Source organism: Felis catus, chromosome D4 (assembly GCF_018350175.1).
Source record: "Felis catus isolate Fca126 chromosome D4, F.catus_Fca126_mat1.0, whole genome shotgun sequence".
Taxonomy (NCBI): domain Eukaryota; kingdom Metazoa; phylum Chordata; class Mammalia; order Carnivora; family Felidae; genus Felis; species Felis catus.
In genome coordinates, this window is record NC_058380.1 from 6,410,638 (window position 1) to 6,434,251 (window position 23,614).

Below are 23,614 nucleotides of genomic sequence, written 5' to 3' on the forward strand. Positions count from 1 at the left end.
AGTGGGTGACACAATAGGGGTATATAGGAGAGGGCCAGGGATCACAGGAAGAGTGTTGACATAGTGACCTGGAAACACCTAAAACTTCCTAAACACAAATGCAAGGAGCACAGAGAAATCTGTCTTCAAGGTGTCCTCAATGCATCTTCTGAATCATCCCTTCTCAGAAGCAAAGTTTCTGTCATCCAGTTGTATAGAAGGTCTATACAACTGTCCCTCACAGAAGAGAGAGTGATCTTTTAGTTTGTTTGTTTTTAAGTATTCAGTTCTTCAAGATTTACAGTGGGAAGCAAAATCAGGAAACATGGAGCTGTATACCTATAGAGAAGGAGGAGATTCTGAAATCATCTTCGTTCAGTCAGCTGGTCGTAGGCTAGCAAATGTTGGCCATGCTGGTTAAGTTTGCCCAAGATCAGACAGCTACTTAGAAGGATGGACTGTAATCCACACTGTGTTCCTAGCTCAGAATTTGATTTTTTTTTTTTTTACATTTTTATATGGTATCTGGTATCTGGTATTTGTTATATGGACAGTCCAAAGCATCCTATATGAGGATACATGTAGAATATATCATTTTAAGCCTCATTGCTTTTTTACATTTTAGGTGAAGATGGGGTTTATATTCTCAAAATCTATGAATGAAAACATGAAAAACCAACAGGAGTTTATGCTTATGAATGCTCGACTCCAGGTACATTTTCAAACAATTAAGTTTTTATGTTGTTACAGTGGTTAAAGTTTCTATGACATACTCCAGCAGTATTGTTCTCTTTGGCCCCAAAAAGTAAAATGCTCATGGGCCTCTATCCTTGGAGCCAAAATGAAATGGATTACTAATTATCTGGTAAATGGGCGTGTTTAAATCTCCAGTCTAGATCCTAGTATAAAAATTTCCATACCAAAGGAAGACGTAACTGCTTAGAGTATAGGGGAGGTAGAATGATGCCCCTCTCCTCACCAAATATGTGCATCCTAACCTCCTGTGGATATGTTGCCTTACATGGCAAAAGAGACTTTGAAATGTGATTAAGTTAAGGAGTTTGAGCTAAGGAAGCTCCTGGGTTATCCTGGATTATCTGGATGGGCCCAGTGTAATCACAATGGTCCTTATAAGGGGTAGAGATGGGGCGCCTGGGTGGCTCAGTCAGTTAAGCTTCCGACTTCAGCTCAGGTCATGATCTCGCGGTCTGTGAGTTCGAGCCCCGCGTTGGGCTCTGTGCTGACCGCTCAGAGCCTGGAGCCTGTTTCGGATTCTGTGTCTCCCTCTCTCTCTGACCCTCCCCTATTCATGCTCTGTCTCTCTCTGTCTCAAAAATAAATAAATGTTAAAAAAAATAAGGGGTAGAGAGAGAACAGAGGGTCAAAGTCAGAGAGAAAAAAAAAAAAAGATTTGAAGATGCTACACTGCTGGCTTTGAAGATAGAGTGAAGGGCCAAAGAAGGAATTCAGGTAGCCTCTAGAAGCTGGAGAAGGCAAGGATGTGGATTCTTTCCTAGAGCCCAGAAGGAACACAGTCCCACAGCCCGCTTGGGATTTCTGACTCCAGAACTATAAGATAATAAATTTATGCTGTTTTAAGCTTCAAGTATAATTTGTTATAGCAACAATAGGAAATTAATACACACTGTGAAAACTTGACACTGGATTTAGACATAGGCTGATAGCAAAGTAGAAGTAGCAAAGTAGAAGATTGTCTAATTGCCTGATATTGTCTAACTGCCTAATTGTCAGGAAGTATTATGAAACGTTGTAAAGGTTTGACTGAAATTATTTTCCTAAGGTTTCAAACAAAGATCTCTTGGCTTCTGGGGTTCATTATGGCCCTGGGGATAGAAGGTCCTACTGTGAGGCAGTATGGTGAGTGATTAAAAGTGAGGACTAAAGACAGACCAGCTAGGTTTGAATCCCATCTCTACCCCTAACTGTATGACTTGTGCCTCAGCCTCCTGGTTTATAAACTGGAGGTAACAGTATCCCCTTCACAAGGTTGCTTTGAGGATAATGATGGTCGTGTAAAGAGAGTATATGGGACAATGCCTCAAGTCCTCAAAACAGTGTCTTTCACTTTATAAGTATTCATGGTTGCTGCCATGATTGCTATTGAGTGTCCTGTGCAGGACAACGATTTCTTTTGGGGGAATGGGACAATTTAAAGAATGGAAACTGAATTTTTGTAACACAGAAAAGTGGCCTAGGGGAGATTAAACATTAGGCATATGAACCAGCCAAGAATGTCATATGCCCAGAGAGTCTTTTGTCCAAGATCTTTGGAAACTATAGATTTTTACATCCATTCCCTTGAAGTCAGGATATGTGAAGGGTGTGGGATTTTATCCTATTTGCAAGATAACACATCAGCCTGTTACTATTTATTGGACACTGGCAGAATACAGGAGACACTTCCATCAGAGACAGAGGACTTCACTACTCATAGCACAGTAAGCAGCATGAGCTTGAGGTTGGCATGAGTTTTCCCTGTGCCCCTCAAGTCTCAAGAGGGCATGCGGGTTGGCTTAATTGGATGCTGAGGTGGGTACAATGGGTTCGGGACACAGCGGAGGAACAGTGAGCTATGGAATCTACTACTTTTACCGTGACTGGTCAGCCAGGCTGCTCTTAGGTAAGACTTGTTACTTCATTTCTCAAGGTTTCTCACTGCAAACACAACCCTGAGTAATGGCCCATGTAAAGAACAGTCAGACCCTATATCCTTGGCCTACCCAGCAAAAAGTACAGGAATGGCCCATTAAGTTTGATTCTCACAACATGTGTTTGGTTAGGGATGATTAGTTTTTCTTTGTTGATCAGGATATACTTTATTATTTATCTTCTAATTTCAAGGAAGGATGATAAAAAGAATGTAGATCAACACTATTAAAGCAGCTTTCCACCTTAAAGCTACTTGAGTTCTGATCTTAACTGGGACAGGCTAGAGAGAAACATAATCTGTAGAAATTTTGGAAGATTAGGTGGGTCCTCAGATATTTCCTGTTTAAAGGAATTAAACTTCTAACATCTTTCTTAGGGTTTAGAGCTATTCTTTTATTGAAAAAAAAAAGTATCACAAAACATTTGATACATTCTAGAGAATATATTTATAAGTTATGAAGCATAATAAAATGAGTACCGATGAACCCATTACTAAATTGAAGAATTTTGTTATCACAATACACCTGAAGCTACCTACAGGTTCCATCCTATATGTTGAGTGAGCCCAAACAGTTAAAGCCGGTCTGGAATTGACCTCATATCCCAGAGCCCCTGGGACTGGGCAGGACTCAGAAAATGTAAGGAATGGGCCACTAGGGTAGAAGATTTCTTGTCTTTGTAAGTTCTTTAAAATATTTTTAAAAATCCCAGTTGAAACATCATATGTACTAATGCCTTTAGCCCATGACGGCATGTCTTTTGGTGCTTTTCCTGTTTGATGGCATCTCAATAAAAGGGGTAAAGAGAAGAAATAAAGCAGAACTCTTATTAAAGAAAAGCCTAATGACTAGAATACTTTTCCCAGTTTTTTTTTCTTACTTCTTTTTTTTTTTTTGGTAAAAAAGGAGATAAATAATAACTCAACCATTCTGTATTATTGGGGTTTTTTTTTTTTCATTCAGGGAAAAGAACAAGAATTAGAGATTCAGCTACATCTCATACCAGTGCCCAGGTTCTTAACTGGCTGTACATTCTACTCACTCAGGGCTTTGGGATATTAAGGTCCCACCCCAGACCAATCAGATCTCTTCCTGGCCAGGCATGCTGTCACTGTTCTAAGCTCTCCAGGAGACTGTAATGCACAGTCTAGTTTGAGGTCTTTGCCCTTCGTTTTCCATGATGCTACATAATTATAATCAATGATTGGCAGGGATTTAACACAATGCATATTGGAGATGGAACCAAATAGTTTTCAATTTAAGTAAGCTAATCAGGAAATTAAATCAGTCACTGGAGTCTGATTAATAAGAATTTGTAAAAGACTTCAAATCAGAAAGGTTTCTCTTCATTACAACTTTGGTTCAAGTTGAGCTAGAGGGGATTTATACTACTAGTTAGAATGATGTTTTCAGGGGCGCCTGGGTGGCGCAGTCGGTTAAGCGTCCGACTTCAGCCAGGTCACGATCTCGCGGTCCGTGAGTTTGAGCCCCGCGTCAGGCTCTGGGCTGATGGCTCGGAGCCTGGAGCCTGTTTCAGATTCTGTGTCTCCCTCTCTCTCTGCCCCTCCCCTGTTCATGCTCTGTCTCTCTCTGTCCCAAAAATAAATAAAAAACGTTGAAAAAAATTAAAAAAAAAAAGAATGATGTTTTCGTATCATTAGCAAACTTCAGTTTCCCATTGCTTTGTTTAGCATCTCTTACTCATGATGGTGGCTATACTCAAGTAAACGAAGTATCAAAGAAAAATGAATACTTTCTTAAAATGCCATTAGATGGCATACCTAAACTAATTTCGTATCTCTTGAGTGGCCAGAAAAGCATTTTGATATTATATAACAGAATGGAAACTGAAAATGGAAAGCAGAAAGAATGAGGGAAGATTCCATAAGTCTTTGCTGTGCTCTAGAACTCTGTAAGCAAAGCAGTTATGATCCATGTAAAGATAAGTCAGGTAGTTTATTCACCGTTTACTGTGTATAGACAACAAACTCAAGATTTAAAAAATACGTGATTGTATGTCTATTGTTAGTTTGGTGTTAAAGAAATGAGGTATAGTTATAAACCAAAAAATGCATATTTAATATATATAAAATAATGTGCTGTATGCTAAGCAGGACTCAGAAATGCCTAAGGTATGTGCTCTATATTCAAGGAACTTATCATCTAAATTCAAGGAATTTATCATCAAGGGTGAGTCATGCTGCAAATAACCAGACGTTTGTGTGTATGTATGTGGTAAGCAGAACATTCGTTCCCTAAAGATGTCCACACAGTAATCTCTAGAACTGTGAATGTATTATCTTGTGGCAAAATGGGCCTTGCAGATGTGATTAAGGGAACAGACCTTGAGACGGGAAAATTATCCTTGGTGATCCATGTGGACCCAATCTAAACACACAAATTCTTTTTTTTTTTTTTTTTTTAGTTTTTTAATGGTCATTTTTGAGAGAGAGAGAGACAGAGAATGAGCAGGGGAAGGGGAGAGAGACAGGGAGGTACAGAATCTGAAGAAGGCTCTGGGCTCTGTGCAGACAGCTCAGAGCCTGACGCAGGGCTCAAATGCACGATCCGTGAGATCATGACCTGAGCCGAAGTCAGATGCTCAATCGACCACCCAGGGCCACCCAGGTACCCCTAAACACACAAATTCTTAAAAGTGGAGAGGTGAGGACAAAGAGAGAGAGAGAGAGAGAGAGAGAGAGAGAGAGAGAGAAATACCAATGTGGAATTTAAGAAACAAAACAAGTGAGCAAAGAAAAAAATAGACAAAAAAATAGACTCTTAACTGTAGAGAAGAAACTGAGGGCTACCAGAGGGGAGGCAGGATAGGGAGGAGTGAAATAGGTGAAGGGCATTAAAAGCACACTTACATGAGCAGTGAGGAATGCACAGAACTGTTGAATCACTATAATGACACCTTAAACTAACATAACACTGTACATTAACTACACTGGAGTTAAAATTAAAAAGAGAGAGAGAGAGAGAGAGAGAGAGAGAGAGAGAGAGAGAGAGAGAGAGAGAGAGAGATGTGATGTTGCTGGACTGCAACATGGAGGAAGGGATCCCCCACAAGGAATGCAGGTGGCCTGGAGAAACGGGAAAATGCTAGGAAACAGATTCTCCCCTAGACTCTCGAAAAGGAGATTCTTGCAGACACCTTGATTTTAGCCCATTCGCACCTGTGTCAGACTTCTGATGTCCAGAAGTATAAGATAGTAATTTGTGTTATTTTAAGCCACTAAGTTTGTAGTAATTTGTCTATATAGCAGCATGGACTCTGATAGGATTGTTTCTGCAACATAAAACATAATGTATACTCAATACATGCTTTTTCAAATATATAAAAATTAGAACAGCAATAACTATTATGAGAACTTTCTGAAATTGCTTAAACCCCTATAACTCCCAACAGCCTGCCATTCTTATGCCCTCTCATCTGTTTTTTGCTTTTGTTTTGTTTTGTTTTGGTTTTTTTTTGAGGTGAAAGCTTCTTGAAATAAGAAGGGCTTAATGTTCTGAGGAAAACAAGAGAGTGCAGTGTCTGCTTGGTAGAGAGTCTTGTGGCAACAAGGAGCCCAAAAGTAAAGTAGGGAGTGAAGAGGGAGGAAAGCAGCCAACTCTGTATGTGGAAGGACGAGCAAGTGGGAGATGGTTCCAGAACCAGAAGTGGCCAGGAAGTACCCTGACTAAAAGATCACCATGTCAACACAAGCTCACCAACTTAGATTTAGAACTCTCTTCAACTTACCCCTCTGAAACTCATTGTGGCCAGTCCCTATCCCCGTTACCTTTGTCCCTCACTCATGATTATTCTTGAGGTTTATTTTTATTGTGGTAAAACACAAATAAAATTTATCATCTTATAAAATTTTTAAGTGTTTTTATTTTTGAGAGACAGAGACAGAGACAGAGAGAGAACAAGTGGGGGAAGGACAGAGAGAGAGGGAGACAGAACCCAAAGCAGGCTCCAGGCTCTGAGCTGTCAGCACAGAGCCCAACGCGGGGCTCGAACCCACGATCCATGAGGTCATAACCTGAGCTAAAGTCCGATGCTTAACTGACTGAGCCACCCCGGCGCCCCTAAAATTCATCATTTTAAAGTGTACAATTCAGTGACATTTACAATGTTGTGTAACCATCTCTGCTACTGAATTCCATAACACTTTCATCAAAAAGAAACCCCATGCCCATTAAGCAGTCACTCCCCATCACCCCAATCCCTGGCAACCACTAATCTGCTTTTGTATGGATTTGTCTGTTCTGGACATTTCATATAAATAGAATCATGCAATATTATTTTTTTGTCTGGCTTATTTCACTTAACATAATCTTTCCAAGGTCCCTCTATGTTGTAGCATGAGTCAGAGCTTTATTCCTACTTATGGCTAAACAACATTCCACTGTGTAGATACACCACATTTTGTTTATCTGCTCATCAGTTTACAGACATTAATATTTCCACTTTTTGGCTGTTGTGATTAATGCTGCTATGAAAATTCTTATACAGGTTGCTGTTTGAACATTTGCTTTTCAACTCTTGAGTATATACCTAGGAGCGGAATTTCTAGATCACCTACTTTTATATTTAACTTCTTGAGGAACCACAAAAATGTTTCCCTTGGTGGGTGTACCATTTTACATTCTTACGAAAAGGTGTGTCAGTTACTATTTACCCACTTCCTTGACAAAACTTGTTATCTTCCTTTTTCTTTTCTTTTCTTTTCTTTTTTTTTAATTCTACCCATTCTAATGGGTTTGAAGTTGTTGCTCATTGTGGTTTTGACTTGAAATTTCCTAATAACTAATAACATTTTTTCACAGACTTTTTGGCCATTTATATATCTTCTTTGGAGAAATGTCTATTCTGGTCCTTTGCTCATTTTTATTTTTTTATTTTTTTATTTTATTTATTTATTTTTTCAATATATGAAATTTATTGTCAAATTGGTTTCCATACAATACCCAGTGCTCATCCCAAAAGGTGCCCTCCTCAATACCCATCACCCACCCTCCCCTCTCTCCCACCCCCCATCAACCCTCAGTTTGTTCTCAGTTTTTAAGAGTCTCTTATGCTTTGGCTCTCTCCCACTCTACCTCTTTTTTTTTTTTTTCCTTCCCCTCCCCCATGGGTTTCTGTTAAGTTTCTCAAGATCCACAAGAGTGAAACCATATGGTATCTGTCTTTCTCTGTATGGCTTATTTCACTTAGCATCACACTCTCCATTTCCATCCACGTTGCTACAAAAGGCCATATTTCATTCTTTCTCATTGCCATGTAGCATTCCATTGTGTATATAAACCACAATTTCTTTATCCATTCATCAGTTGATGGACATTTAGGCTCTTTCCACAATTTGGCTATTGTTGAGAGTGCTGCTATAAACTTTGCTCATTTTTAAATTGGGTTGTTTTTGTTTTTGACTCTGCAGGAGTTGCTTATACATGATGGACACTAGATCATCATCAAACAAGATTTGCGAATATTTTCTCCCATTCTTTGGGTTGTCTTCGTACTCTCTTGACAGTGTTCTTTCATGAATACAAGCTTTTAATTTTTGTGAAATCCAATTTATTTTTTCTTTTGTTGCTTGTACTTTAGGTGTCATATCTGAGAAACCATTGTCAAATCCAAAATCATAAAGATTTGCTTCTGTGTTTTCTTCTAAGAGTTTTATAGTTTTAGCTTTATATTTAGGTTTTTGACCCATTTGGGGTTAGTTTTTTATATGGTGTGAAGTAAGGGTTCAACTTTACTCTTTTGCATGTAGCTATCCAGTTAGCAGGAGGCTCATTCTTTATGAACATAAAGAAGTCAGGCACTGCACAGTTAAGATTAGGAGTCACATACTAAATCTGTAACTGACTCAGATGACGAATCTGTTCATCAGGGTTCAGGGTCTCTGAAAAGAGCATCTTGGCCTATTAGTGGTCTTCAAGTACCTGAAGTTCAAGACAGTGACAACCTTCCAGTTTCTTTTCTACTAAAGTTGAAATGGATAGGAATAAGTTAGTTTAACTACATTATGAAGGATTCGGTAAATACACAGAATACAATACATTAGTTGACTTTTAAGGAGGTTGCTAAAAATCTTCAGCAAATCTCTTTAAATGTGGGGCAAAATATTAATCACTTAATGGAATCACTTAGAGGAGTTAATGAAAATAGTTATGATTTCCTATATTCTGTCCATATTCAGGAAGGGTAGGAAATGAAAGTGAAATAATGAGGTCATTGATGCCACAGGCACTTATCTCTACAAAGGGAAACAACTAAATGACAAGGGTCAAGCCACCAAGCTGGTCTTGTGCTACCTAGCCTTTCCCTGCTGACACTGGGTCCAGGACCCTTCAATCAGTTCTCTAAAGGGGACACAATGGCTTTAGGTTTGTTTACAAACTTAAATGAGATCAGTGAATCCACTTATAGACTGCCAGAAGGCTTTTCTTTTTCTTTGCTTCCCTCAACTATAATTCTGTTTCATAAATCTGATCAGAGTGAATTTTAATTCATTTTTAGTTTTTCATTGCTTGAACAAGGGTGGTCACTTTACTTATTTATTAACTCAGTAAAGCATGTTCTGAATGGCCAATATATACAGAGTCTGGGACACAAAACTGTTAATTAAAAAATGGTACTATAGCTTTAATAATTTTGTTTTCTCTATAAATCTTCATAACATGTATTCTTTCTCCCTCTTACCCTACCTTACTCTAAAAATAATTTAATGCAGGCTTGCTGTTAAAATCTTTACACTTCTCATATGTGTCTTGTTTCTACTTCATTTTCTTCCTTAAGATAATTAAGAATGTGGGGCAGCAGGAGGAGGAGAATTTTTAAGAGACAAAAAAAAAAAAATCCCCTATAAATATCTCTAATAGTTAACATAAGGGTAACAATTCAAACTGTCATTATTCTTCAATAATCTTATTAAGTACAAAATAATAGTGAAACCACATTTTAATAAATGTTTTAGTTTAAAATAATTTTAGGGGTGCCTGGGTGGCTCAGTTGGTTAAGCATCTGATTTCAGTTTAGGTCATGATCTCATGCTTAGTGAGTTCAAGTCCTGAATCGGGCTCTGTGCCAACAGTGCAGAGCCTGCTTGGGATTCTTTCTCCCTCTCCCACTCTCTCTGTTTCTCCCCCACTTGTTGTCTCTCTCTCTCTCTCTCTCTCTCTCTCTCTCTCTGTCTCTCTGTCTCTCTCAAAAAAAAATATATAAATAAGGGGCACCTAGGTGGCTCAGTCACTTAAGTGTCCGACTTTGGCTCAGGTCATGATCTCACAGTTCGTGGGTTCAAGCCCTGCATTGGGCTCTGTGTTGATAGCTCAGAGCCTGAAGCCTGCTTCAGATTCTGCCTCCCTCTCTCTGCCCATCCTCCGTGCATGCTCTGTCTCTCTCTCTCTCTCTCTCTTAAAAATAAAGAAACATTGGGGCAGTTGGGTGACTGACTTCAGCTCAGGTCATGATTTCATGGTCCAGTCGATGGGTTTGAGCCCCAAGTCAGGCTCTGTGTTGACAGCTCAGAACCTGGAGCCTGCTTTGCATTCTGTGTCTCCCTCTCTCTCTCTGCACCTCCCCCACTCTCTCACTGTCTCAAAAATAAATAAATACTTCTTTTTTTTTTTTAATTTTTTTTTTCAACGTTTATTTATTTTTGGGGCAGAGAGAGACAGAGCATGAACGGGGGAGGGGCAGAGAGAGAGGGAGACACAGAATCGGAAACAGGCTCCAGGCTCTGAACCATCAGCCCAGAGCCTGACGCGGGGCTCGAACTCACGGACCGCAAGATCGTGACCTGGCTGAAGTCGGATGCTTAACCGACTGCGCCACCCAGGTGCCCCTAAAAATAAATAAATACTTCTTAAAAATTAAAAAAAAAACATTAAAAAAGAACAAGATTAAAAAAATAAAAATAATAAAAATTTAGATTTACAGAAAAATTACAAAACTAATAGAGAGAGTTTATGGATACCCTTCATTTATTAGCTTCCTCTAATATTAACAATTTATAATATCAAAGTACAATGATCAAAACCAGGAAATTAACATAAGCACAATAAAATGAACCAAACAACTGATCTTTTTGATATTTCACCAATTTTTCTTCTAATGTCCCTTTTCTGTTCCAGGATCCAATCTAAGATCTCACACTGCATTTAACTGTTGTGTCTCCTTAGTCTCTTCCAATCTGTGACAGTTCCTCATTCCTTCCTTCGCTTTCATGATAAGTATTTTGGATAAGTCCTGGTCAATTATTTAGAAGAATTTATTTTACTTTGGGTTCTTTTAGTGTTTTCTGACAATTAGATTCAGGTTGTGCACTTTTTGCTATTATTCTTAAACCACAGAATGCTGTTGTGTCTTTCTCATTGCACCATATCAGAGGATACCTGATGTCAGTATGTCTTATTACTGGTAATGTTAACCTTGGTCACTTGGTTAAGGTGGTGCCTAGCAGGTCTATCCACTGTAAACTTACTATTTTTGGTTTTCTAATTGATAAATACCTTTGGGGAGATACTTTGAGACTCAGTTAATATCTTGCTACTACTCACACTTGTGTCCATTGATTTCCGCACCCATTGGTGGGATCTTACATGCAACAATTATTACTGTAGTATCTGCCTAGTGGTGATTTTTTGTATCTTCTTCATTCCATCTGTATTTGTTCACTGGAAAAGCTGTTCCTTCTTCACCTAAATTATTTATAGCAATATGGTCTCACGGACATTTTATCCTATGCGTTATAATCTAGTACCACCATTATTTACTTTATGGTTTAAATTATTGTCTTGGCTATTGGAAACTCCTTCAAGTTGGCTCCTAGGTCCTTTTGACATACCCCAACGTTTTTTGAATATTTTTTTATTTTCTGTGATCAAAAGATAGTCCATATATATTGTCCCTGTCCCAGGTCTGGAATTAACCACTTATTCAAGGAGTCCTGGTTCCTCTTATTGGAGAATAGTACTTAGAAATCAAGACCTGGACTCTAGGTGTGTTTGTTGCTATGGTCATTGTTCCTGGACCTATTCAGCAAAGACATGTACATGTACTAACCCATGCACATACACTAAACCAGGAGTTCATGCTGATATCTCTGATCAATCCATTTTGACGCCTCATTCTAGTCTTTCCTTATCCTCATATGTTCTTTATCAGACAGTGAGAAACCTGGCTGTTATTTCCCATAATATATTCACTTCACTCCTAGTAGACAAATAAAATAATTCTAAAATTGCCAATATATACCCCGGTGAGAAACAGATTCACTAACTAAAGTACATTTTTTGTTCTTTTCCCCTTTACAATAAATATGCATTCAAAATACTGTTTTCCTGTGAATTGGGTTAGTTCTTCCTGGGCTCCTTCAGAATGGTTAGGTTATTCATTTGCAATATTTATACTTTATATTCTCCCTATGTCTGGTCAGTTTTAATTAGTTGTAGGGTAGGGGGATATATAAAACATAACTGTGTTCTACTAATCAAAGCTATACAGCAAGACACGCTCCAAGAAGGTTATCTCCCTCCTCATTCCAGCTAACCTATTCCCACCCCTCTCTTTTATATAGCCCCTTCCCACATTCAACCTATAGGTGCCTAATTTCTCTAGTCTTCAATTATCCTTATTGCACTTCTTTTGCACAATAAACTGATACGTGCGTATTTTCTTTTGTCTCCTTCTTTCTTACATAAAGGGTAGTGTACCAATGATACCCTTTTATACCTTACCTATACATTTAACAGTATGTCACTCCAAAGCTGTTCAGAGGTTTTTCTCATTTTCTTTAATAGTTGCTTAGTACTCCGTGGGCAATATTATTTATTCAAATGATGTATGGGCACTGTATTAGTTTCTTACTGCTGTGACAAATCTGTTGTAGCTTTAAATTTATCCAAACTGGCTTCTATCTCTTACAATGAGACCTATTATGATATAAATACAACAAAATACTACCTATTTCTACACAGCCTTCCAGCAGGGATTACCTAGAGTGCAAAAGCATTTTTCTGCTAGGTTTCAGTCCTTCCTAAAAAGTTCTTCATTTAAGGGGCGCCTGGGTGGCTGAGTCGGTTAAGCATCTGACTTCAGCTCAGGTCATGATCTCACGGTTTGTGAGTTAGAGCCTCGTGTCTGGCTCTGTGCTGACAGCTCAGAGCCTGGAGCCTGCTTCAGATTCTGTGTCTCCCTCTCTTTCTGCTCTTCCCCCACTCATGCTCTGTCTCTCTCCCCTTCAAAAATAAATATACTTTAAAAAAAAGTTCTTCATTTAATATTTTTAAATGCCTTCTAGATGTTAAGAGCCTTTAAATGTAAAAATAAAAATAGACTTTCATATGTGAAAATGTTCTATTTAAATACATTTTTTGGTGTTGCTGTTAGTATTCATAAACCACTCAGAGACAGATTCATTTAGAATTACAAAGTATGATTGAAGGTATTATGTTAAAGAATACAGCCCTAGTGCATTTCTTAATAATGCATGACCAAGTAAAAAACCCACTTTTGGGGGGAGTCGATGTGTACATGAGGATTTTTTGGGAAAATGAGAACCATGCAAATTAGGAATAAGAAACCACATCTCCATTTGGTCCTTAGTGTCTATTCCAAGAGATGGGCTTCCAAATTATACTGCAGAAGGACAAAGGAAAATGCAGTGTGAGGTAGTGAACAGAGATTATTACACAGAGAAATGTGCACTGTTCTAAAGATGTTCTTGAATATAGTGTTTTCCTCTCAACTTCTCCTACATTATGCTCTGCTCCCTGATGCATACTTCCTACTCCCTGACAATCGCTGCCTCTCCTCCTCTTATTCCCTGTCGATCGCTGCCTACATTATGCTCTGCTCCCTGATCCATACTTTCTTTTATTTTATGTTTTATTTATTAAAATTTACATCCAAATTAGTTAGCATATAGTGAAACAATGATTTCAGGAGTAGATTCCTTAATGCCCCTTACCCATTTAGCCCATACCCCCTCCCACAACCCCTCTAGTAACTCTCAGTTTGTTCTCCATATTTATGAGTGTCTTCTGTTTTGTCCGCCTCCCTGTTTTTATATTATTTTTGTTTCCCTTCCCTTATGTTCATCTTTTTGTCTCTTAAAGTCCTCATATGAGTGAAGCAATATGATTTTTGTCTTTCTCTGACTAATTTCACTTAGCATAATACCCTCCAGTTCCATCCACGTAGTTGCAAATGGCAAGATTTCATTCTTTTTTTTTTAATTTTTTTAAATATTTATTTTTGAGACAGAGAGAGACAGAGCATGAACAGGGGAGGGTCAGAGAGAGGGAGACACAGAATCTGAAACAGGCTCCAGGCTCTGAGCTGTCAGTACAGAGCCCGACGTGGGGCTCAAACTCACGGACCACGAAATCATGATCTGAGCCAAAGTTGGCCGCTTAACTGACTGAACCACCCAGGCGCCCCGATTTCATTCTTTTTGATTGCCAAGTAATACTCCATTGTATATATACCACATTTTCTTTATCCACTCATCCATCGATGGACATTTGGGCTCTTTCGATACTTTGGCTATTGTTGATAGTGCTGCTATAAACATGGGGGTGCATGTGTCCCTTTGAAACGGCACACCTGTATCCTGTGGATAAATGCCTAGTAGTGCAATTGCTGAGTTGTAGGGTAGTTCTATTTTTAGTTTTTTGAGGAACCTCCATACTGTTTTCCAGAGTGGCTGCACCAGCTTGCATTCCCATCTGATCCATACTTTCTTACTCCCTGATGATCACTGCCTATGTTATGCTCTGCTCCCTTATCCATACTTTCTTATTCCCTGACGATTGCTGCCTACGTTATGCTCTGCTCCCTGATTCATACTTTCTTGCTCCCTGATGATCACTTCCCTTATTTCCTAATGAAATTGCTCCATGTTTCTGTGGAGGTACCTATAGAGACATGGTCAGAACTGTGGAGGTATCTACAGGGACACGGTTAGAACTGCTGAGGTACCTACAGAGACATGGTTGAACTGTGGATGCATCTAGAGACACGGTCAGAACTGCTGACCAAGCTTTCAATGACTTCTGGATTAAGTAACTGACTGTGAAGCTCTCTTGCCAATTATTGGGAACAAATTCATATCATGCCTCAGAGTAATGATCACCTAGTCAAGGTAAGATTCACTTCTTCAGACACATGTTTTTATAGCTTACATAATTAATTTCACCCAAGCCTTAATAAAAGTCTGTCCTCTGCCCCTGATCTCTGCCCTCGGAACCAGTAACACATCAGAATGTGGTTTGCAAAGAGTTCAACCTTAGGCTCTATCTCAGGCAAAAAGGGAGTTGATTAAAAAAACAGGCATGTTTAAGTCAGTGTTAGAGGGAAGTGATAGTAAATTTTGTTTGCAGCATCTAATGTGTGGTTCTTTTTTGTAAATGGAAAGTTACTTTAAAAAAACTCCTTATGAAAGAGTCCTCATATTGGGAAGGTTCATTCAGTTATATTATTTCCAATTATTTTCCCCTCTTCCTTCATTTCCTTACATCTGAACCATTCATTTTTTCCCCTCAATGACTATGTTGAAAACCTCATAAATATATTTTGCCTCCTCTACTTTCTCTCCACCTTCCCTTCCCAACTGATCAGCAAGTAAATGTGGATTGCAAGTTCTTACTTCCCAAGGATTTAATAAACCTCAGCCACTACATCAAAAATTCTAGATCATTAGCCCTTTCAAAATTTTTGAAAAATTGACTTAACAAAGATAAATATAAATAATGTTCACAGTTCTTAAGAAAGGGATATATGTGGGGCGCCTGGGTAGCTCAGTCGGTTAAGCATCCAACATCGGCTCAGGTCATGATCTCGTGGTTCGTGGGTTTGGGCCCCGCATCAGGATCCATGCTCACAGCTCAGGGCCTGGAGCCTGCTTCAGATTCTGTGTCTCCCTCTCTTTCTACCCTTCCCCTGCTTGTGCTCTCTCTCTCTACCTCTCAAGAATAACATTAAACATAATAGTAATAAACATTAAAATAATAATAAAACATTAAAAAATAATAATAATAATTGCCAATTTTTACCGAGTGCTTGTTAAATGCCAGCCACTATTCTATACATTTTATGTATTCTCTTATTTTGTTTCATAATAACCTGGTAAAGAGACCCTATTATTATGACCATTTTATAGATGAGGAAGCTGAAACCCAGAGATGTTAAGGAGCTTGTCTAAAGTTACGCAGCTGGTGTGGAGTAGAACCAAGATTCAAACCAGGGAGTCTGACTACTTTTCGCACTTTTACATAACCATATTTGTCTCTCCCTGCTTCAATTATTCATTCATAAGACATACACAAAATCCAGGGCATTAACCAATATAAGAATGTAAGTTAACCTTAAACAATTTGGCTTACGCATATCTATGTAATAATTACACAGTAGTGACATAGTAAGTGGGAAGCACAAGTAGAAGTTTTAAGATAAAATTTAGGATAAGCTGTGGAAATAAGAAATACACCCTTCTGGGACTTATTGTCAATGACAAGTTACATAAGCATATCAACCCTAAGCAATTACTCAGAATTATATAGCATCTTTATTGTTAGCATCTATGACAACTTGCCAAGTATCACTTAATTTATCCCAAGAGGCCCTCCCTGGAGCAGTCCCGAGGAGAGCAGATTATATAATTTATCACAATGTCTAAAATATAAATGGAGAAAGGAAAAAACAAAGACACTGAAAAATCAAGAGGTTTGTTCCAAAACGTGCAGACTGTTTAAGTCTCGTTTTGATTAAACCCTAGTACCCGGCATTGTTGTTGTAAGAGATTTGTTGCCTTTCCTTCTGGACCTCATAGTGCAGATAACAGAGCTCTAAGTGGTGTGAAGTTCATTGCTGCCCAGGCCAGGCCAACTCCTCACCTCTGTGCACCCTTGCAGCAATGGAGATTGGTGTAGGATTACCTGATTGAGGAGAATGTGCCCCTACCCCCTTGAGCCTGGTAGCGGTGGGAAAGGGGAAGGTGCATTGAATTATCTGTGAGGCTTTTCCAACCAAGCCTCCTTCCCACAGATTCTCTACTCAACCTAACAAGTGGCCAGCTTTAGGGTGTCTTGGCTTACTAAAAGGATGAGGACAGCTGAGCTGGACAAAATATGAAAAGAAATGAACATACCAGGGTGGCTGTGGGACTGCCCTTTTTTCCTCATGATTGAATACAATTAAAGGCCAACCTTACCTCTGCTCCAAGGCCACAGACCCTGCCTTTGATTCTGGAGGACAGTCTCAGGAATGTGTGCCACTGCTCACAGGGTGATGAGGAGAAGGCAGTGCTGAATCAACACCGAGTTTACCACTGCTTCTGACCAAAGACTAAGGAATAGCCAGTGTGACATCATCTTTTACCCAACAACACAATTCGTTACATGTGACAAACTAGTTTTGTGGAATTTTCTGACATAAAATCAAAGTGCGCTGCCCTCATGAAAAATATTGTGATAATCTAGATAAAATTAGTATTGCAGTTGGTTATGACTTCCTTCTGTTATCTTAGTCTTTTCCCCCCCAGGCAATGTTTTTGGACATCTTGGCTTTTTTCTGTTTCACCCTGAATGATCAAATGTCAAAAATTGCAAATGCTTCAAAGATAAGTAATCTTATTTTGATTTAGCACAAATCGAAACCATATTGCATCACATAAAATTGTGTTAAATCAATGATTATAGATAAACTGAATGATGCTTTAAGCACATACAAACATTTAATCTTTGGAGCCAAATTCCAAGGTCTTTTGGTGGCCAACATAAATTCAGCCAAGTATTTTTCTGTTGGTATATGCTATATATCCTTTATTTGTTTTTCTTAGAAAATTCTGCTACTTTGATATTTAGAGTAGGGAGACCTAGTAGGGCAAAAGAACAAATATCTCCTTTGCAACAATTTTCTGACAATTAGCCATTATAGTAGTCAACAGAACTTTTTTTTTTTTAAGATTTAGTCTTTTTTGAATTTCAAAGGCATTTAAAAAGTTCTCTCCTGAAATGTTCCTGTTTGACATGATACAGGGAAGGCAGCACACATGTAGATTTGACTGCCATCACTACACTTTATTTCCAACACCCTGGACTTGCCTTTTTACACTTAACTGTCTCTCGAAAGATTTGTGAGGTAGGTGTGTAATCGCTGCATTTGATGGATTGAGGTAACTGCTGTGTAGAGTCCCACATCTAAGACCAGAGAGCTAATACCAAAGGAGCCTGAGGTCAGAGTCTGGATCTCCCTGGCTCCAAAGTCACAAACCCCACCTTTATTTGGTGAATTATGGAAGGCCACCAAAAATAAATAAACACTGTAGAAGAAAGGCGAGGATGGTGTACTGGTGTTCGCATTCTGCCCTTGGATCCTGTGGGAGAGAGCCCAGGTAGGAAGGGTCTCCAGGCCCCACAGCTACCTCTCTGAGTCTCTGCCTAAGGCCCCTCCGTTTGGCCTCTCCTGTGATCTTCAGATTCTGAAAATGGTCTAGCATCAGTCCGCCTTGGCCAATTCTGTCAACATGTCCAGATCTTCCCTTAGCACTCCCATGGTTTTACAGGTTAATTTTACATGGACAAAGGTAAGCAAAATAGAGACATAACTAGTTTATGAAAATATAAACTTAACTAGATACAGAGTGTGCTGTTCCTGAGATTCTAAGCCAAAAAACATCCTAGCCTGAGGCAGATGAAGGCTGGCACCAGGGTTTCAGAATCTTCTAGACAGCCTGTGTTGGTTTCTTCAATGAATATCTAATCCAGATGATACCTTCCTGGTGCATCTGGCCACATTCACCAACCATCCTGGGTATTTTACACTTCAGGCCCCTGGACACCTCACCTTTGCTCCTCACTCCTCCTTGACATTTCTCTTCATCACTTAGGTTTTCCTGAAGCACATTCTCATTGAGAGCTCCCAGGGTCCCTATCCTTCAGAGGAGGTGAGTTTCACGTACTGTGAAGCAAGTCCCTCCACTTCATATTTGTAAAGGCTTTAGGTCACAAAGGAGAAGGCCATCCTACCCTGGAGTTCATGCCAGAATCCCTTCTCTTCGAGGGCCAGAGGCAAACTCCCGTCACTTCCTATTTTCTCTCTGGTATCACTCTGGATGACCCACTAACATTCTATCCCTTTCTAAGAGCTTGTAGAGAGTGGGTCATCTGCAAAGCAGAGACAATGGGTACACTTAGGATTAAATCCTCAGATTTTTCCTAGATCAGTTTATCCTCTCTGGCCACCTCCCCAGGTCCTCCTTGATGACTCATTACTCAGATGTTGTCAGGAGAAATTAAAAAAATCTTCCCAGAGTCTTTTAATCACCCCCTGAAAGCACATGGCAGTTGGTACAGACTGAGAAAGAAAAATGTACCCCTGACAGCTAGGCCCTGGCACTACCAGTTAGGCCATGGTGTTCTCCTAGGGAACATAAGCAGCTTCAGAGAGTACCACCATCAGACAAGACCACTCTATAATCATGTCAGAAAATAGACAAAGAAATGGACATTGTCCAAACTACAGAGATGACTGGGCGACCCCGCCGCCCCATGCTGACTAATGTGAGGGCTGCTCCTTCTCTACTATTTACAACTTGCACATGCTTAGTTGCTGCCACCTTCTAGATAAGAAGACTTAAAATATCCAGTCATGGAATTATTCCCACTTTCTGACAGCACTCAGTCCAGATGATCTCTGAACCTTCCCCCAAATTATTTAACACAAGTCCATGTCCTATAAATCTCTTCTAATAGTCTCTTACTGAGACACCCCACACTTCCTATGGTATGTTTCTCTTTCGCTGCAACAAGTCAATGAACTCTACTTTTTTTACTTTACTTTTCTGGTGGTCTTCAGCAGGAGGAGCACTAGGATAAGATAATAAATATCTAATGCTTATTTAACATTTTCTCTATGCCAAGTACTATTCTAAGCTCTCTGAACATATTAACCCCTGTAATCCTTGTTACACATACTGAGATTGCCACTATTACTATTTCCATTTTGTAGATGGGAAACCGAGGCACCAGGAGGTTGAGTAAGTGGCAGCCCTGTTTCCCAGAAGAGGAACACTCCATCACAAGTTTGGGCAGTCTTTATGGAACAGACAAGAAAACACTTCAGTTCTCCATGTTCTTTAGGACCAGGGTGATAGAAGGCTAGACTAGTTCCCTAGGACTATATACTTGCTAATTTTAAGCCGAAACTTGGAAAGTCAGAGGGAAAGAGTAGGAGAGTGACCTCATTTCTGAAGAATTTTTATTTTCTTCACTGCAAAAATATGATCTCCTGCCAAGAATAATGAGTTTATATAGGTTTTAAGGTATATTCCCCATGATATTCTCCACATAGCCTGTGATATTTGAGTGTTTACCAATGTGACAGGCATGGTTTCAGATTATCACCAATCAACAGAATTAATATCTCAGGGCTTGGCTCACTCAATTTCTCAACAACTCTTGATACAGTTAATCACTGATCACTCCCTCCTTGAAACTACTGTCCTCAATGCTGGGAAAGCCTATCTCCTGGTTCCCCTCCTCCTTCGCTAATGAAGCCATCTCAGTCTCTTCTGCCTCCTCTGCTCCCGGTTGCACGTTCCAGGAGTGGCCCTGGCTCATATCACAGTTGTCTTCTCTGTCTGTGCTCATGTCATAGAGGCTCTCGTTCAATCTCCTAATTTCAAATACCACCTATATAACTGATAACTTCAGATTTATATTTCTACCCTAGACCGATCATACTGTCTATTTGACGTCTCTACCTAGATGTCCATAAACACCTCAAACATGTTCAAACCACACACAATTCCTTATTCTCACCCCACCGATCCCATTCTTAGCCATCAGATCTGCTCATCCTGGCGGCTTCCCCATATCCACAAGTGCGACCACCATGCTGTGCTCAGGCTTCAAACCTGAGGTTACCTCTTACTCTTCCCTTTCTCTCACACCCCATTACCCAGTCCATCAGAAAATCACTTTCAGCTCTAAGTTCCAAAATATCCAGAATCTAACCACTTCTCACCACCTCCATTGCTACCACACTGCTCCAAGCCTCATCTTTTGCCTCCATTCGTGCTATAGCCTCCTAACTGTTCCCCTACAACTTATTTCCTTCTTATACTGAAGCATGTCATAGACATAGTGAAGTACACAAACCCTATGTATACAGGTCAATAAATTTCTACATATGTTTATACCGGTATAAGTACCACCAAGATCAATATATAGAACATCTTCAGCCCTTAGGAGGCTTCCTCCTGCCTCTCTCTGTCTCTCTCTCTGTCTCTCTCTCTCTCTCTCTCTCTCTCTCACTGCTTAAAGGCAACCATTATCCAGACCTCTATCCTCATAAATTAGTTTTGCCTATGTTAATGCTTCATATGTATGCAATCACACAGTATGCATTCTTTTGTCTTTTTTTCCCATTCAATATTATGTCCACATTGTTTATTCATATTGTTGCTTGTAGCCATAATTCATTTTTTCCAGGCTTTGTAGTATTCAATTACACAAAACCACGATTTATTTATCCATTCTATTGTTGGTGGGTATTTGGATTGGTTCCAGTTTGGGTCTATTATGAATATTGCTGCTATGAACACACATGCTCATCTCTCAGACTGGTCCTGTTAAAGCATCAAATCACACAAATTCCTGCTTATAACCTCCAGCAGCTTCCCATCTTCTTCAGAGTAAAAACTAAAGTTCCAGCAAGGCATGTGAGAAACTGAATTTTGAATTTTATCTTATTCTAATTAATATCATTAATTTCAAGTTAATATATTGCTAGTGGCTACCATAATGTACAACACCACTACAGTAACTCTGGATGTCTGGCAGGTAAAGCAATTTTCAAAATAGTTTTTTCTGGCATATTTTTCATCTAAGTAAATTTACAACAAGCTTGTGAAGTTCACTAAGATAATTCCTGATAGGATTCTGGTTGGAATTTATTCTTGGGTATTATATAGTATTTATAATATTATGAATAATTTTTAATGGTTTCTGGCATATAAACATTTTTAATTTTTGTATGTTGAGCTTATATGATCTTATATTCAGCCATCCTGCTAAATTATCTTGTTGATTTTCATAGTTCTGGGGGAGGGGCTTTTTTAGTCATTTTTCAACTTATTTTCTCAAATCTTATAAATAATCATTATCCATTTGTTTTAATTCCTACTTTTACTGCACTATGGTCAAAAATGGTCTACGAGATTTTTGACTTGAGAATTTATTGGGATATTTTATTGAGGTATAATACAATGTTCACTAAATATTTATAAAGAGTGTTTTCCTAGGTTTATTGGGCTATACACATATACATAAAATTAACTTGTTAATTTAGTTGCTCAAATCCTCAATATTCCTACAATTTCTTTTTTTAAAGTTTATTTATTTATTTTGAGTGAGAGTGGGAGAGTGGCTGAGACCAACTGAGCCACCCAGGTGCCCTAAATTGATTTTCTATTGGATTTGATACAGGGAGTGCTGTCTTCCTCCAGACTCAGAATTAATGATGCCAATATCTTTCATGAAAACTCATGCCTTTCCCTTCCTACCACACTGTCTTTTATGTGGCCTTTCCCCCCCCCTCCCACTGTGGGCTGATACTAAGCCACTATTGCTTTTAATACTTCACATCTTAGCTTGCTTATCAGTACTATCAAATTAGGTTTTAGTTTTCAAAAATGAGGTCAGTGTGAATAAACATCCCATCACAAAAAAATGTATCTCTTTCTCATTAAGCAGAAACATTCATGAGGACTATAGAAGAACATTTTATAACACAAACCTCTAATTACATTTATGTTTATGTTTCCCAATTTGACCTCTCCCTGTCTGTGGCTATTCAGTTTGGGTTTTTACTTAGCATTATATTGCAGGAGGAATGAGTATTTCTGCAGGGATTTAACAGCAGCAAATCGAAGATTTATTGGTTATGACTGGGTCAGGCTCACCTTTCTGTAGAACTCTTAGACCCATACACATCAGAAAAGGACAAAATGTAAAAATAACAATTTCTTCCATTTCAGGAATTAATGGTTATTTTCTTATAATAATGAAATGGTATTTTATTCTTAAAATCACATGTGAACATGAATATTGGAAGTATTATTTCCCAGAAACAGGAAACTAAATAATGGATTCTTTCTACAGCCTACTTCTGTCTTTATACTGAAATCAGGTTTAAATAAGAAACTTCCAATATAAGGTTTGCCAAAAATTCATAAGAACTGGAGATGACCTACCCCATGAATTCTTCCTATTAGCAATTATGTCACTATATTAACTTTCTGATATTAATTGGATTCTGAATTTAGTTATTGTGCAAACATATTTTCTTCTAAATAAAAGAATATCCAGATTAACAACCATCCAAACTGAGCTCCCCAAATACCCTGTAAAAAATGGTGATGGGCTGATATCTGAGCAATGTTTTAAAGGAAGGCAGATCACTTCAACCCACCCTCTTGACCAAAAATTTAGTATGGTGTATATGGCACCTCTATAGGGCAAGTAAGCATCTAATACTCAAGGACAGTGATATTAGTATCAGACGTAAGAAAACTTGAAGAAAATACAGAAACATTTACTGAGCAAAAAAACCCAATATTCTTCCCACCTCTTGCCACTGCAAGGAAAACCTGGTGTGTTTTGGTATGAGAATAGAAAAATATGGACTATAATGCTTGAAAGTAATGATTTGTGAAAAGGAATATATATATATATATATATATATATATATATATATATATAATGCTAAACAGTTTTTCCTTTCTTCTTTTATAAATGTAAAGATGGAATGTTTTATTATAAAAGTATTTATAATTTTTTGCATCTGACTAGAATTATTCCTTACCAAGTCGTTCAGATGTTTTTGAATAATTTACTGAGAGTGGAATACAAAAGGCCTTTTTAAGATACAGGAAGAATTACGAAGTCAGGCGACTATATAA

General features: G+C 38.6%; 1 protein-coding gene across 5 annotated transcripts in view; it reads left to right on the forward strand.

Annotated features, from left to right (window-relative positions):
• PLGRKT (plasminogen receptor with a C-terminal lysine) overlaps positions 1-23,614 on the forward strand; it is a 44,336-nt gene that overhangs the window by 2,735 nt on the left and 17,987 nt on the right. For all 5 annotated transcript variants that reach the window (XM_011288234.4, XM_011288235.4, XM_011288236.4 and 2 more), the window contains exon 3: positions 605-691. In XM_011288234.4, coding sequence (XP_011286536.1) covers positions 611-691 — 81 coding nt within the window. In that variant the 5' untranslated portion in view covers positions 605-610. The remainder of the gene's footprint in view (positions 1-604; positions 692-23,614) is intronic.